The sequence below is a fragment of the Homarus americanus genome, unplaced genomic scaffold (assembly GCF_018991925.1).
Source record: "Homarus americanus isolate GMGI-L3 unplaced genomic scaffold, GMGI_Hamer_2.0 scaffold40565, whole genome shotgun sequence".
NCBI classification, from domain to species: domain Eukaryota; kingdom Metazoa; phylum Arthropoda; class Malacostraca; order Decapoda; family Nephropidae; genus Homarus; species Homarus americanus.
The window spans coordinates 1,501,885-1,517,666 of record NW_024735503.1 but is presented as its reverse complement, the minus strand read 5'-3'; the positions used below and the strand labels follow the sequence as shown (position 1 = coordinate 1,517,666).

The 15,782-nt window shown below is 41.6% G+C and overlaps 1 protein-coding gene across 5 annotated transcripts in view; it reads right to left on the bottom strand.

Moving 5' to 3' along the window:
* Positions 1-4,080: 4,080 nt before the first annotated feature.
* The window catches only part of LOC121871197 (GTP-binding protein Di-Ras2-like), a 104,248-nt gene continuing 92,546 nt past the window's right edge, over positions 4,081-15,782 (bottom strand). For 2 of the 5 annotated variants that reach the window (XM_042373369.1, XM_042373370.1), the window contains 3 exons: positions 8,860-8,892; positions 7,077-7,109; positions 4,081-5,649 (listed from right to left, as the gene is read on the bottom strand). In XM_042373369.1, coding sequence (XP_042229303.1) covers positions 5,509-5,649; positions 7,077-7,109; positions 8,860-8,892 — 207 coding nt within the window. In that variant the 3' untranslated portion in view covers positions 4,081-5,508. The remainder of the gene's footprint in view (positions 5,650-7,076; positions 7,110-8,859; positions 8,893-15,782) is intronic. The other 3 variants (XM_042373371.1, XM_042373372.1, XM_042373373.1) reach the window with 3 other exon arrangements.

The window sequence follows — 15,782 nt, the reverse complement described above, 5'->3', positions numbered from 1 at the left end:
TTATTTGTTGTTGTTGTGATGTGTCAAGCTATTTGTTGTTGTTGTAGTGTGTCAATGAATCAAATGTTGTGGTATTGGTATTGTTGTTGTTATTTCTATAATTCTTGGATAACGAGAGAATTTGTTTAGTTTTGGGTAATGTCTTTGTCGGGTTAGGGAGGCTTGATCTCGCCCCTTCTCTGTTATTTCCGGCACCCTCCCACCCCCTGTTTCTCTTCCTTTCCACCTCCCCTTCCCCCTTTCCAAGTCCCCCTTTACCCTTTCCAAGTCCCCTTTCACTCCTTTCCCCTACACTTTCTCTCTCTTTTTACCCTTCCCCATTCCCCCTTCCCCCTTCCACCCTCCTCATTCCTCCTTCCCACCCCTTTTACCTTTTCCCAGTCCCTTTTTACCCTTCCATCTTCCCTTTACTCTCTCCCCTCTCAATCTTATACTCCCCTATCTCGACCCCTCTCATATTTTCACTTTCCCCTTTTCCCTATCTCCCTCTTCCTCTCCTCTTCCCCTTCCCTCTCCCCCCTCGTCCCCTTCCTCTTCCCCCACCTCAGGGTTCCTTAAGGGCTACAAAAGACGACCCCTTTTCCCGTCCCAAACTTATCACCCTTCCTTCTCTCTCTCTCTCTCTCTCTCTCTCCTCTCTCTCTCTCCTCTCTCTCTCTCTCTCCTCTCTCTCTCTCCTTCTGACTTTCCTCCTTTGTTTATTTCTTTATCTATTCGTGCAGTTTATGTTCTCTCTTTCTTCCTTCCTTTTCATTGTCTTAATCTCTTTTCAGCTTTCGCATTTTCTATCATATTTTTCTATGTCTGTGTATCTGTCTCTTGTTCTGTCTGTGTCTGTCTACGTGTCCCATTCTGTTTGTCTGTCTGTCTGTTTCTGTCTTCTTCTAGGACCATCTGACCCAGTTTTAAAAAAGAGACGTAATTCCATTTGTATTCCATCCGCCGAGAGACAAAAAAATATAATGAAATAAAGCGAAATAATGTGAAATAAAATACAATAAAGCGAAATAATATGAAATAAAATACAATAAAGCGAAATAATATGAAAAATGAAAAATAAAAAGATATAAATTGAAATAAAATAGAATAAACTTAAATTAAATAAAATGTAAAAATAGACAAAAATGAAATAAAATGTGAATAAAGTAAATAAATTACGATAACACTAAACAGAGTAGAATACAATTAGAGAAAAAAAATCCAATGTTTCTCTTTGATATATAATTAAATTTATATCATTATTAGTACTGGGGTAATTTATTTTTTGTTACCCTTGACCAAATGGGACTGTCTGTCTGTCTGTTTGTCTGTCTGTCTGTCTGTCTGTCGGTGTCTGTCAATCTGTGTGCATGTCTGTATACGTCTCTGTGTCTTTCTGTCTGTCTGTCTGTCCGTCTGTCTGTCTGTCTGTCGATCACTCTTGTAAAGCCTTGTCGTGTCAACCTCACCAGGTGTATAATTTTGGAAGGGTCGATTTGAAAAGGTCACGACAGGTAATTTGGTCAAGGGGGGAGGAGTCACAGGGTCAGGGGTCATGAGAGGTCACTGTGGTTATCAAACTGGTCGATTTGTTCGTGTTTATGTGTGTATGTATGTTTGTGGGGGTGGGTGTTATTATTATTATTATTATTTCTTTCAATTATCGTCATTATCTATCCCTTTCTTTCGTCTCTTTTTCACTCTGTTGTCTTTTTCAATTCCTTTATTTATCCCTCAGTATTTTTTTTTATGTCTCACTTGATGTAAATTTATTTTCATTTTATGGATGTAGAGTAAATTACATTGTCTAATTTCATGTGTAAGTTTATTGTTCATACTTAATTTGTTTGGGGTAGTCCTTAGCTCTCTGTCTGTCTCTGTCTGTCTGTCTGTCTGTCTGTCTGTCTGTCTGTCTGTTTGTCTGTCTGTCTGTCTCGTGACGGGTTATGTTAAGGTGTCACTGCCTGGCGTAAACACATAACAAATTCTTTCTTATTCTTTCTTAATGTTGTTTTTTTCTGTGGCGGTAGTGTTATGGTCTTGTCACCTTCAATTGAAAACGAAAGCTGGACAAAAATATTCTAGCGATGGATTCAGAGGCAAGACAGAGAGTTAGGGGAGTGGGGGGTAAGGGGTGAGTAGGGGTTGTAGTGGGTAAGGTGAGAGTTGTGGGAGTGGGTAAGGGGTAGGGGTTGTGGGAGGGTAAGGGGTGAGAGAGGGGTTGTGGAGGGTAAGGGGTGAGGGTTGTGGAGGGGTAAGGTGAGAGAAGGGGGAGGGTAAGGGGTGAGTAGGGGTTGTGGAGTGGGTAAGGGGTGAGTAGGGGTTGTGGAGTGGGTAAGGGGTGAGTAGGGGTTGTGGAGTGGGTAAGGGGAGTATGAGATAGGTAAGGGGCAGGTAAGAGGCTAGAGGACTTCTTTCCTACCATTGATACCTACCTTCCTACTCCCCCTCCCCCCTATCCCCTCTCCCTCTCTTAAAAAATATTCCTGAATTCGCCTCTTTGTATTTTCACTGAAATTTCTTAACTACAGGACAATAAATAATAACTTTTTTTCTCACTTTTAATTCTCAAAACAAAATATTGCTTAATTTTATTATATATATATTTGTTTGTATTAATATTTATAATGTATATAGTTATTTTACAGCTGAAAAAAACATGTACAATATCATAATTACTCCTCTCTCTTTGATTAAAATGATGGTACCTTAATGACGGTACCTTCTGGTGATGGTACCTCCTGGTGATGGTACCTCCTGGTGATGGTACCTCCTGGTGATGGTACCTCCTGGTGATGGTACCTCCTGGTGATGGTACCTCCTGGTTATGGTACCTTCTGGTGATGGTACCTTCTGGGGATGATACCTTCTGGTGATGATACCTTCTGGTGATGATACCTCCTGGTGATGGTACCTCCTGGTGATGGTACCTCCTGGTGATGGTACCTTCTGGTTATGGTACCTCCTGGTGATGGTACCTTCTGGTGATGATACCTTCTGGTGATGGTACCTTCTGGTGATGGTACCTCCTGGTGATGGTACCTTCTGGTGAGTACTCTCTTGGTGATGGTACCTTCTGGTGATGGTACCTTCTGGTGATACCTCTTGGTGATGGTACCTTCTGGTGATGATACCTCTTGGTGATGGTCTTCAAGTATGGTACCTCGTGGTGATGGGGTTTGCACCCCATCAACATAATCTACGTTGAAGAGAGAGAGAGAGAGAGAGAGAGAGAGAGAGAGAGAGAGAGAGAGAGAGAGAGAGAGATCATATAACCCCAATGAATTCAAAGTATAAAAGTGGGTGACAGAACAAGCAGCTGAGTACAGGAACTGAAGCGACACTGAGTAGCAATATATGGAGTAAAGTACTTGAGCTGAGTCCAGGAGAGTCCGGTGGTGCCCTTGTGAGAGTCCGGTGGTGTCCTTGTTAGAGTCCGGTGGTGTCCTTGTGAGAGTCCGGTGGTGTCCTTGTGAGAGTCCGGTGGTGTCCTTGTTAGAGTCCGGTGGTGTCCTTGTGAGAGTCCGGTGGTGTCCTTGTGAGAGTCCGGTGGTGTCCTTGAGTGAAAAGGAACTTGTAAAGGGACCTCTTGTGGTTGCCTCCCTGCCCGAACGTCGTTGTAGACCATCTTTCCTTCCTCTTCCTCCTCGTCACCACCTAGTCTCAGCTGACACACCTGGTCTCTGCTGACACGCCAACACACCTGGCCGTCGCTACACACCTGGTCTCAGCTCCAGACTTAAGGAGTCTTCTTGTTGTGGAAAGCTTTTTGTCGTAAAAACAACTCGTTTTACAATGGTCTGAATTCATGGAGACGAGACACAGCTTTAAGATCAACAAGGCATTTAGAAACATATATTTGCGTTATTAACTTTCTTATATTTATCCTTCTCTGTTTTCAGTTTCTTTTGTCATTCATAAAAGTCTCCGTTTTCTTGTGGTGTCTCATAAATACATATGTATGTCGTCCCAGTAGTTCATAATATTGCCGCATCACAACACTGGCGCCACTAGGTCGCTCACTCACACACACGTAAGTCAATAGTGTCACTTAACATTCATATTTGCTCGCTGGGAATGGTTATAGTGAAACTCTTGACAGTTTGGACGTCTTGCACCTGACGTGTTTGCGTAGTACAGCGTAGTACAGTACAGTACACTACAGTACAGTACAGTACAGTCATCGGATACTAACATGTCTACTACTTTACAAAAACTTATCTACAGTAGGTATATCTTATCCATTACAAAATTTTATATATTTCAATGGTAAACAATATATAGATCACTCTTCATATCTATACAACACTGGAAGTTAATAAACTCCTCCATTGTCACATTTGAAAATATGCAAACTATAAAAGCATTGATACAACTTCACTTTTGTTCTACATCACAAACTACAGTAAACGGGGATGTCTAGCAGATGCTCACAAACATAAGGGATAATATATCTAACTTTTACACTCAATGTTAACTTAAGGCTTACAACGAAGCCACGACAAAATTAAAGTATTTGAGCTTTGCCTCGCTGTGTAGAGTCCCTCTTGTGTACAGTATACTAGATCACAACTAGCGGTAAGAAAGTGGCGTGTTCTCGACGATATCAAAGCTGGTGAGTGTAACCATCAGGGAAATGTGTATTATTGGCGTATTTCAACATCAGTTGTAAAATGAACCCTTAATATATTAGAACAGAAGTGAACAGTTACTATAAGAATATATCTTGTCTGTTTCTCTCCTACTTACGAAGTCTCAACTACAAATACCTTCAAGTTTTCACCTTTCTTTAGTTTTCACAATCACGATACGAGTCATTATTGAGAAAAAAATATGAGTATTTTAAGATATCAGATCTCCTAACGTGTCAATATCATAGTGCAACAATCCCGTCATCGTCTTCACACTGTTGAGGATAAGAGGGTTTCTGGTCCTCGTCCCCCTCCCCCCCCCCACACACACTGAGATGGATCCCTCCTCACCTCCGTTAATCACCAAACTCTCCTTGATTAAAAATTTCGGGAAATAATTTAAACTTTCTTCTCTTTTCACAAGTCTAAGCTGACAAGACTTATTAGCGTTCACTTCCCGAATTTCCAAGAATAATATAATTCGTTTCACTTGACTTCACTTGTCCTGCTGTCGTCAAGGATCACACGAGTGGTTGTTGTTGTTCTCAGTCCAAGACACCTTCACTTGTTTCATCTTCAATTCTAACTTCTTTCCTTCAACTCCCAAAGGCTTCTGGTACTTGCCCCCAACTCCCGAAGGCGTCTACAAGAAACCATATAAAGTTGACAGTGTCAGCATCTGTCACACAACTCTCAATTCTCCATCATCCTGGCTACGCTTGTCTCCTCGTCGTCTCTTATTATTCCGATCATCCTAGTCTCTTTGTCCTATGATTCTTCCGGTGTCCTCATCTCCTGGTATCCTACACCCTAACATCCCGAGTCTCTAAACATCCTTACACTCGATGGATATCCTAGCATATCCTTGTTGGCGGTGATAGTTGACGTCTCTGAAGGGTTACGACAGCGTGCAATCGTCTGGTTGGGCGTCGCGGACTTGCTGCTTTGCCTTCTTGGAGGACCTGCGTATGAGGGAGCGACTCCGAGGCTTGTTCCTGGAGAAGGCTGATGGTGGGGTGGATCCAGAGGCGCCGCCGTTCTGAAAAGAGTATTAGGTTAGCAGGGTGTCGTGTGGGGTAACTGGGTGTGAGGAGAATGCTATTTTTTTTTTTTATTCCTCCTGGTGTTTAAGAAAATATGTTTTGAGGTCTCGTCTAGCGGTAATGTTTTTTTTCTTTGTCTTTTCTGTTGATTTTGACATAAGCCACCAGTCCCGGGTGTGTGAGCTTTACTGCTGCTATAGAAACAGATGGAGACAGACGAGAGATGAGTCGAGAGGTTAATTAGGGAAGCCTTTGTGATGCTGATGTGATAATAACATGGCCATCATGAGAGGCCACTTTGTCCACCTAGAAGCCCAAGTAGTGAAGCCTTCCTAAACACACACACACACACACACACACCTGACTATATCTGCGGAAACACACACACACATATGTACACGCACCGCCATCAGTCATCAACAGTAAGCACCCTCTTTCCCTGACTCGACTCTTGTCACTCATCACTGCTAATCCAAACAAGAGAGAGAGAGAGAGAGAGAGAGAGATTACGACCTGAAGCTCTCTCATGAACACCCCCCCCCCCATGACCCTCACAGCCTTCACCACCATCATATAGTGTAGTGGTACAGTGTTACATGGATGCAGTGATATATGGATGCAGTGAAACATACAAACATTGAAGCTGTAATATAGTAAGACAGTGAAATAATACTGTGAAGGAGTTATAATACAGTGATACAGTGCTTAGGTGATACACTCAAGGGGCACAATTGTATATCTGTCTACAAAAAAAACGGAAAGTTAAATTTATTACAATAATTTTTTTTCTGAAGTAGTGTGTGTGTGTGTGTGTGTGTGTGTGTGTGTGTGTGTGTGTGTGACAGAGATACATTGCCCTTTTTGTTTATATCTTTGTCTTTGTCCTCTGGGGGTATTTCTTGGTCTTTTTAGGTCACCGGTTGTTTTCAGTTCCCCTGTCATGACTTCACAAAGCCTCTAATTAGCTGGCCTGGGTCCATCCCGGCCGGCCTACACTTTCACCATGTATTCCAGCTGATTAAGGTGAGGGTCAACCATGCAGACAGAGATCGGACCTCTTCACACACATACATTAAGGACATTTCATGCAATGTTTGAAAAATTTATTGATATTAAAACGTGTACGAAATTGAAATAAGATAAATGTGGAAGAATATTTCAGGCTTTGAGGCACACAAATCATTATTTTGGGTGTTAGTGTCGGCCAAGAACACCGTATCCATCCATTAGGTGAGAGTTAGTGAGGTCTCCGTCAGTGTTGGCCCAGACACTACAGACGGAGGTTGTCTCTCATGAGGGAGTAACATTCACCGGGACACACAGCTATGAAATATTCTCAGCTGAGAATTTCATCTTGTTTGGCAGTCAAGTTTGCACACTTGTGGGGATACACTGACGGCATCATTACACTGTGTTTACGTACCAGTGTGTTGGAATTCCATACATTGAGGAACTTCTGCAATAAAGTAAATAAATGTAAATATGTAGATAGACGTGTGTGTGTTTAACACATGAGAAAGTTATGTGTGTACAATGGAGGCGAGACAGTGAGGGAGTTAGCAGCTGTTAGAGTAGACAGGTGAGGGAAGTGAGCGTTTAAGAGCACCGGCACACGGAGGCTCTCACCGTTAATTACTCGGTAAACACAACAACAACAACAACAATAAAGGGAATGTTCAGGACGAGAGAGAGAGATAAAAGAAGTTATACAGAAATATATTACAAAGTTACAAACGTTTACAAACAAGAAAGAGAATTAAGACTAAATGACATGAATAAGTAAAAGAGCTAAGGTGACTAAATGATAATGGGGTGAAGTAGAAGAAGAGAAAGGGGTATTAAGTGATGTATGGGGGATGGGGGAACTGGTGAGGGGATGGGTGATGGTAACGTGTGTGTGCGTGTGTGTGGCGGTTATAGAAGACATCAGGTAACAGCAGAAGCAGCAGCCTGAATGACTTGTAAGTGATGGCAGAATCTCTCGTGTTGACTTCAGATATCCTGTTATGTATTATGTGTTAAAGGGAGTACAAGAAAGGGGAATTATTATTATTATTATTATCATTATTGTTATTATTTTTACTAATCACTGTTATCTTCACTATGTTGTTATTGTGAGTGTTATTATTTTCCCGTATCTAAAGCTAATTCAATTTCTACTTCTAATTCTAATTGTAGATTTAATTTATATTCAGATTTAAATTTGTATTTTTATTCTAATTCTAATTTTAACACTAAAGTTCTAATTCTAATTCTAGTTCTACTTTTAACACTGACAGGGATACAGTGGGAACGTGAAACAATTTTACATAAGTGTGTTTGGCTGTGGTGAGGCAGTGTTGTAATGCTGTAGGGAGGTACAGTGGTGCAGTGTAGGGGTGAAATATATACAGTATATAAATATATAGTGACTCAGTGATATTGTGGTGAAACAGTCAAGTAGTAACAGTCATGCAGTGATACAGTCATGTAGTGATAGTCATGCAGTGATAGTCATGCAGTAATACAGTGATAGAGTCGTGCAGTGATAAAGTGACACAGTCATGCAGTGTAGTGGTGAAATAGATATAAAGTGACGCAGTGATATAGTGGTGATGGTTATGCAGTGATAGTCATACAGTGATGCAGTCATGCAATAATACAGTGATACAGTCATGCAGTGATACAGTGGTCAGTCATGCAGTGATACAGTGATCAGTCATGCAGTGATCAGTCATGCAGTGATACAGTGATCAGTCATGCAGTAATAGTAATACAACAGTGCAGTGTATACTGTATAAAGTCAGCGCTCATTAGATTCATAATAACTAGGATTTTCATTTCACACACACACACACACACACACACACACACACACACACACATTTAATAAGTTCCATGCGTTGTTCAGCAACAACAACATCGTAAATAAGTAACTAACACAACACAACACAACACAATACACAGAAGGATAACTCGGGTGTTGAGACAAAACATTTTGGGGTCGGCCAAGAACACCGTATCCATCCATTAGGTGAGAGTTAGTGAGGTCACCGTCAGTGTTGGCCCAGACACTACAGACGGAGGCTGTCTCTCATGAGGGAGTAACATTCACCGGGACACACAGCTATGAAATATTCTCAGCTGAGAATTTCATCTTGTTTGGCAGTCAAGTTTGCACACTTGTGGGGATACACTGACGGCATCATTACACTGTGTTTACGTACCAGTGTGTTGGAATTCCATACATTGAGGAACTTCTGCAATAAAGTAAATAAATGTAAATATGTAGAGAGACGTGTGTGTGTTTAACACAGGAGAAAGTTATGTGTGTACAATGGAGGCGAGACAGTGAGGGAGTTAGCAGCTGTTAGAGTAGACAGGTGAGGGAAGTGAGCGTTTAAGAGCACCGGCACACGGAGGCTCTCACCGTTAATTACTTGGTAAACACAACAACAAGAACAACAACAATAAAGGGAATGTTCAGGACGAGAGAGAGAGATAAAAGAAGTTAAACAGTTACAAACATTTACTGAGGTAAGAAAGAGAATAAATTACATAAAGTAACAGAAGGAAAGATGTTGAGTAGAGGAACTGGTGATGGGTGACGGTGATGGGTGACGGTGATGGGTGACGGTGATGGGTGATAGTGATGGGTGACGGTGATGGGTGACGGTGATGGGTGACGGTGATGGGTGATAGTGATGGGTGACGGTGATGGGTGACGGTGATGGGTGATAGTGATGGAGTAATGGTTGGCTGGTGATGGGTGATGGTGAGGGATGATGGTGATAATGATGGGTAATGGTTGTGGTGATGGGTGATGATGGTGATATTGATGGGTCATGGTTTGTGGTGATGGGTGATGGTGAGGATGATGGTGATAGTGATGGAAACATTAACCAGATATAATTGACTGGGCCCAGCTTGGTTGGGGGGGCACACTAGTAGAGACACACTAGGTATAAATCATTAAACACCTGACCAAATGACGTCAGTGAGGGGGTGTTTACATATTATTATTATTATTATTATTATTATTATTATCGTCATTATCATACTGGTAACATTATAATTCATACTATTACAATTATTATTGTGATCATTACAAAGCATAAATCAGCTTAAACATATAAGCTTTAGCTGGAAACCACTTATTACATGATCCTCTTTAATAAGAATGAGTAAAGATTAACATTAAGTTGCCAAGCCCGTAATGTACTCGTGTTTAACTCTAATTAAAAACACAAAACTATATCTTAATGTTAATCTGTCTTAGTTAACTTTAGATTTAACACTGGCCCGAAATTGAGGCCCCCCCCCATGGCACAGAAGTTAAGTGAGACCGCCAAGGGAAAATATTCTTTAGTTGTTGTTGTTGTTTTCTTAGTGTTTGTAATAGTGGGTCGTGTTTGTGTGTGTAAGTGTGTGTAAATTGGTGTGTGTAAGTGTGTATTGGTGTGTGTATCTGTGTACCGTGTGTGAAATGAATAATACGAGAGAGCAACAAGTCACTGCGTTAGATTGTACCAAGAGTCATTAAGGTGAATTACATAATATTATATACTGTCTGTCTGTCTGTCTGTCTGTCTGTCAAGCATTGTTAACCTGAGTCAGATAGATAGATAGATAGACAGACAGCCACATTACAGGAGGACGGGATAGGCCAGGTACTGTACCGTCACCAGATCAGACAGAAAGATATTTATTTATTTTTATCTACTTGTGTTGATCATCGTCACTGGTCAGGTAATTGTTGTTCTTTTTTTTGTTAGTTTTGTGTATTTTTTACCCAGGATGCACGACGCTAGCCATTATGAAGAGCCTCACCACCTCTGTTATTGGTCGAGCTGGGGATGAAAAACACCGAGCGTAATCCACTCTGATTGGTCCGTGGAAAAAACTTTTCAAGAACGCTGATTAGCTCCGTTGGAACGCTCGGCGCGGTGTGATTGGCTGACAAAGCGTCCAATCGCCGGCCTCTTGATGTTAGCCGGCGATGATATTACCCATGAGAGGGGGGAGGGGCAGGTGGGGAGGGGCAGGTGGGGAGGGGCAGGTGGGGGAGGAAGAGATACCATGTGTAGGTGCCGCGATAACTGGGAGCTTTCACCTCTCATCTTCCGTGTCCCAGGCAACCACACACACACACACACACACACACACACACACACACACACACACACACACACACACACACACACACACACACACACACACACACACATGCTTCCCTCACAGGTAGAAACAAGTACAGGAACAAGTACAGATATGGTAAACAAGCCCCCCAAAATAGACCAATCGATTGACGTCATTTCAATTTAGACAACACAGCAGCTACGAAAAACACAATCACCTGCAGTCTATACCAGGTAACTCAAACTAACTGACGTTCTTTAAAACAGCTTGTCAAGAACGTTTGGTACAGGTTCACCTATCCACTGCTCACATCGCCTCACCCGGACATCAGGTTTTAGTTATTATTTTCATTTTTTTTTCGTTTTATTTATTTTATTTTTTTTTAGGATTTTTTGAAACTGACATCAGGTGCATGAAGCAATGTTAACGAGAGATGATGATTAGTCCCCCTTCTCTCATCTCCTCTTATCTCCCCTCTCCTCTTCTCCCCCCTGTCTTCCTCTGTACCTCATGGCCGGACAGCACGCATACACATGACGGTAATGCCACACGTTAAACGATGATGAGGGGGAGAGGGAAAGAAAGAAGGGTGAAAGGAATTGGAAAATGGGTTGGGGAATTGGGTGAAGGGGCGACGGGGAGAAGTGATAGGGAGGCTAAGGAGAATGGGGGGGGGTGTGTCTGGTTGTAATGGTCCCGGGTTCGATCCCACTTCAGTCCTTGTTTATCCATGGTTCAGTGTACTGTATCCATACTGCTCTTGCCAGGCCTCTGTACCTATGTGACCTAGTTTCAGGGTAGGTTAGATTAGGTTAGGTTTGCTGAGGTTAGGTTAGGTTAGGTTAGTTCAGTTAGGTTAGAAGTGAATTATGTTGGGGTTACAGTTAGTTTAGGTCAGATTACAGGTAATTTAGGCTAGATTGCAGGTAATTTAGGTCATATTTTAGGTAGTTTAGGTCAGATTTTAGATAATTTAGGTCAGCTTACAGATAATTTAGGTCGGATTACAGTTAGTTTAGGTCAAATTACAGGTAGTTTAGGTTCAGATTACAGGTAACTCAGCTTAGATTAGAGGTCAGGTTAGGATTAGTCTCCAGGTGTAAGTGTAGCTACAGGTGTATTAATTAACGAGTTACACCTGTGTCTCGCCACTGCCTCTGACACAGTGGTGTTTTGTCTTGACTACCTTAATGATGGCGTTGTGACAGGTGGGACTCGTCTTGTGTGTGTGTGTGTGTGTGTGTGTGTGTGTGTGTGTGTGTGTGTGTTTTATTGACAGAGGCGATGATACATATAGACCCTGACCTGACCATAATAAACAGACACATTCGGTACACAGTAATAATTATTTCTCGTATGCCAATTTTTTTTTACTCGAATTGAATGAAAAATTTGATGGATTCATTTTTTATTAATTAGCTTTTCATAAGAGAATGTTCATGTTGGCGTTTTTCTTTTTTCATTAAATAAATCCTTTCAAATCATTATCAGTTACTTCAGTAAATATCCTAAGGTAACTATCCAGAGGTAACTATCCTAAAATAAATATCCTACGGTAACTCTCCTACAGGTACTATCCTAAGGTAACTATTCCTATGGTAACTAACTATCCTAAAAAAGTATCCTACGGTAACTCCTTCGGGTACTATCCTTAGGTGACTGGCTTTCATAAGACAGGAGGTGTAGGCTCATTAGCAAGACCTACCGCCAGGGGGTGGGGAGAGGCAGGAGTCTATTGAAAAGATCGTCAGGAGGGTTAGGATGGGAGGCTCCTTGACCACTGATAAACAAAGAGAGAGGTAAGGCTAGGCTAGGCTAGGCTAGGCTAGGCTAGGCTAGGCTATAAAGACCATTCCTGTTGAGGTGGATTCGTACAACAGTCAACTACTACTAAAGTCCGTTCGCCTCTCCTCCTGATCCACCAACCCCGAGATTCCGACTCGTGAACCTGAAGCAGTTGACTGAGATACATGATTCTATTCTTAATGCTTCGGATTCGGGGTTCATGATTCAGGGTTTGTGGTTCAGGGTTCGTGGTTTAGGGTTCTTAGTTCGGGGTTCATGGTTCGTAGTTCGGGGTTCCTGGTTCGTGGTTCATGGTTCGTAGTTCGGGGATCGTGGTTCATGGTTTGGGGTTCGTGGTTCGGGGTTCATGGTTCGTGGTTAATGGTTCGTAGTTCGAGGATCGTGGTTCATGGTTCAGGGTTCGTATTTAGAGGTTCATGGTTCGTAGTTCGTGGTTCAGAGGGAGAGCCGAACTTACATAAATAGTTAACTGTATATTATAATCCTCAACAGTGCCTCCTGGTATTCTGTCATTATAAACAGTACAAAGTTATAATCAGTTTGAAGGATGTAACATAACTTGAGTGATTATAACGAGTAGTCTAGATAATGAGGTGGAATTACCTTAACTTCCTCAGATAATTAAGGATGATTAGGATGTTTTTTATCTTCATTTTGTTATTCCACAATTTGAGAAAACATGGATTGTGTATTACATATATGCATCGTGTGTGTTGGATTATGCTAATTAGTTCAGGTAATGAGGATTAAGGTTAACTCCCTCAGGTTAATTACCAGGAGTTAAAATGACCTCAGGTAGATTATTTTTTTTTACCTGGATTAATTAATAGGTTTTTGTTATTTTTGTGGATTTATCTACATCAGTCATGAGGTTATTATTATTATTATTATTATTATTATTATTATTATTATTATTATTATTATTATTATGGTTGTTGTTGTGCGATTATAATGGCCTCGTTAGTGTTGTCTTAGGGTAGTTTATAATGAGGTGATTATCAACATGTGTATTTATAGAACACACACACACACACACACACACACACGTGGGTGAATATAAAGGGACGTAGTGGTGGTAGTGGTGGGGGTGGTAGTGGTGGGGGTGATGGTGAGTGATATAATGGCCGTCTTGAGGTTTTATCCAAGTTTATCCAGAGCGGAAACTAGACCATAATACTACTAAAATATCCCTACACTAACTGGGCCGTAGAGTATAGACCACACAAGTGATCGCGGGCACGTTCGTGCCCAGTGAAAGTTTGAAAGCTCGTGCTTGGCTAGTGTACAGCGAATGAGGGTGCGCCAAGTCCGTAGACTTGTATGGTTAATTAGGGTGCGCCAAGTCCGTAGACTTGCATCGTTTTATCGTAAATAACATGGTTAATTAATGGGACCAGGTTTGTTCCACTCTACGATTTTTTTGCAATTTTTCCACCAAGTTTGATGAAAAACGATTGTGCCGTTTTGGCTGCCCAGACAGACAGACAGACGCCTAGTCCTATAGTATATTAAATTATTGCCTTACCACAGTCAAAATACCAAAAGATTGAAAGTAAAAAAAAAATAAAAAAGTAAAAAAAAAAAATAAGTAGACCAATTATCTTTCATCAGTTCAATATTTTTTTCGTTGTTGTTACAGGTAATGACAGGTGAGGAGTAATTACGGTAACCCAGAGAGCTATTGATTGACTTTATCCCGTGGTATATGACAGAGCTGCTCGCATCTGGCATGAATTAATTACTTATAAAGAAAATAGTTAGACTATTAATGATTTATACGATATATACAACAGGTGATGTATGCCTCTCTCTCTCTCTCTCTCTCTCTCTCTCTCTCTCTCTCTCTCTCTCTCTCTCTCCTTTAGCGTAACTCTTTTTCACCCTTCATTCTTTTTTTTCTTCTCCCTCATTCACCCTTCCCCCCCCCACCCCTTCGCCCCCCCCCTTCCTCTAAGCTCCCTCCCTCCTCCTCTCCTCTCACCTGAAAATCCATTTCATTAAAATAACAAAATTGCGACCTACTGGGGTGTGTCTCTACCTGAGAGTTAATGAATCAGTTGTCCAGGTGATGAGGGGCTCTCTCTCTCTCTCCTCTCTCTCTCTCTCTCTCTCTCTCTCTCTCTCTCACCTCCAACAAAACCAAACGTCATTTAGAGGTATAATCCACGTTTATGGGGCATGACGTTCACTGATTGGATCCTTACCCTCCGTGACGTCTGTCCTTAGGAGAGCAACAATCAGCACACGTCATGCCACATAAACGTGGATATTTTAATGTGGTGGCTATCATACTGAGAAGACCGGACTTGGGGAGAGAGAATGATATAATGAAGATACAGAAAAAGATGATGCAATAATAAGAAACAGAAGGACAAGAAGACGAAACGACGAAGTAAAAGAAAAGAAAAAGAAATAATAGAAGAAAAAGAAGAAGAAGACTCGGCTCTCGATGCCAGGAGACGAGAGGCAGTAGTCCACCTTAACTTTATTGAAGCACACACACACACACACACACACACACACACACACACACACACACACACACACACATTCACTGGTACAGACACACAAACACACACAGTACATCACACACACACACACACACACACACACACACACACACACACACACACACACACACACACACACACACACACACACACACACATTCACTGGTACAGACACACAAACACACAGTACATATACACACAGATACACAGACACACACATACAGACACATACACAAACACACACACACATACAGACTAAAACCATATTATCTCCCCATACTCCACCATATATACAGTTGTGGCGCAGGAAAAAAAAAATAAATTATATAACTAGCCATAATCATCATCTTTCATAAGCAGCAGCAGGAGGAGGAGGATTAGGAGGAAGACGAGAAAGGAGGAGAAGGAGGGAGAGGAGAAGGAGGGTGTTTACGTTAGCTTGTGTGACCCTGGGGAGACAGATTACCGCCCTGAGTAATGTTTTTATCCTTCACTTTGGCTAGAGTGGTGATGAGGTGTCGTGTGGTGACGTGTAGAGAGAGAGAGAGAGAGAGAGAGAGATTTTAATATCACTCATCTTATATTTTTTTCTATTTGTTTGTCTCTTTTCTTCCTCTCTCTTTCTGTCTCTCTCTCTCTCTCACCCTCTCTCTCTCACTCTCCCATTCTCTTTCCTTCCCTCTCACTCCCTCTCA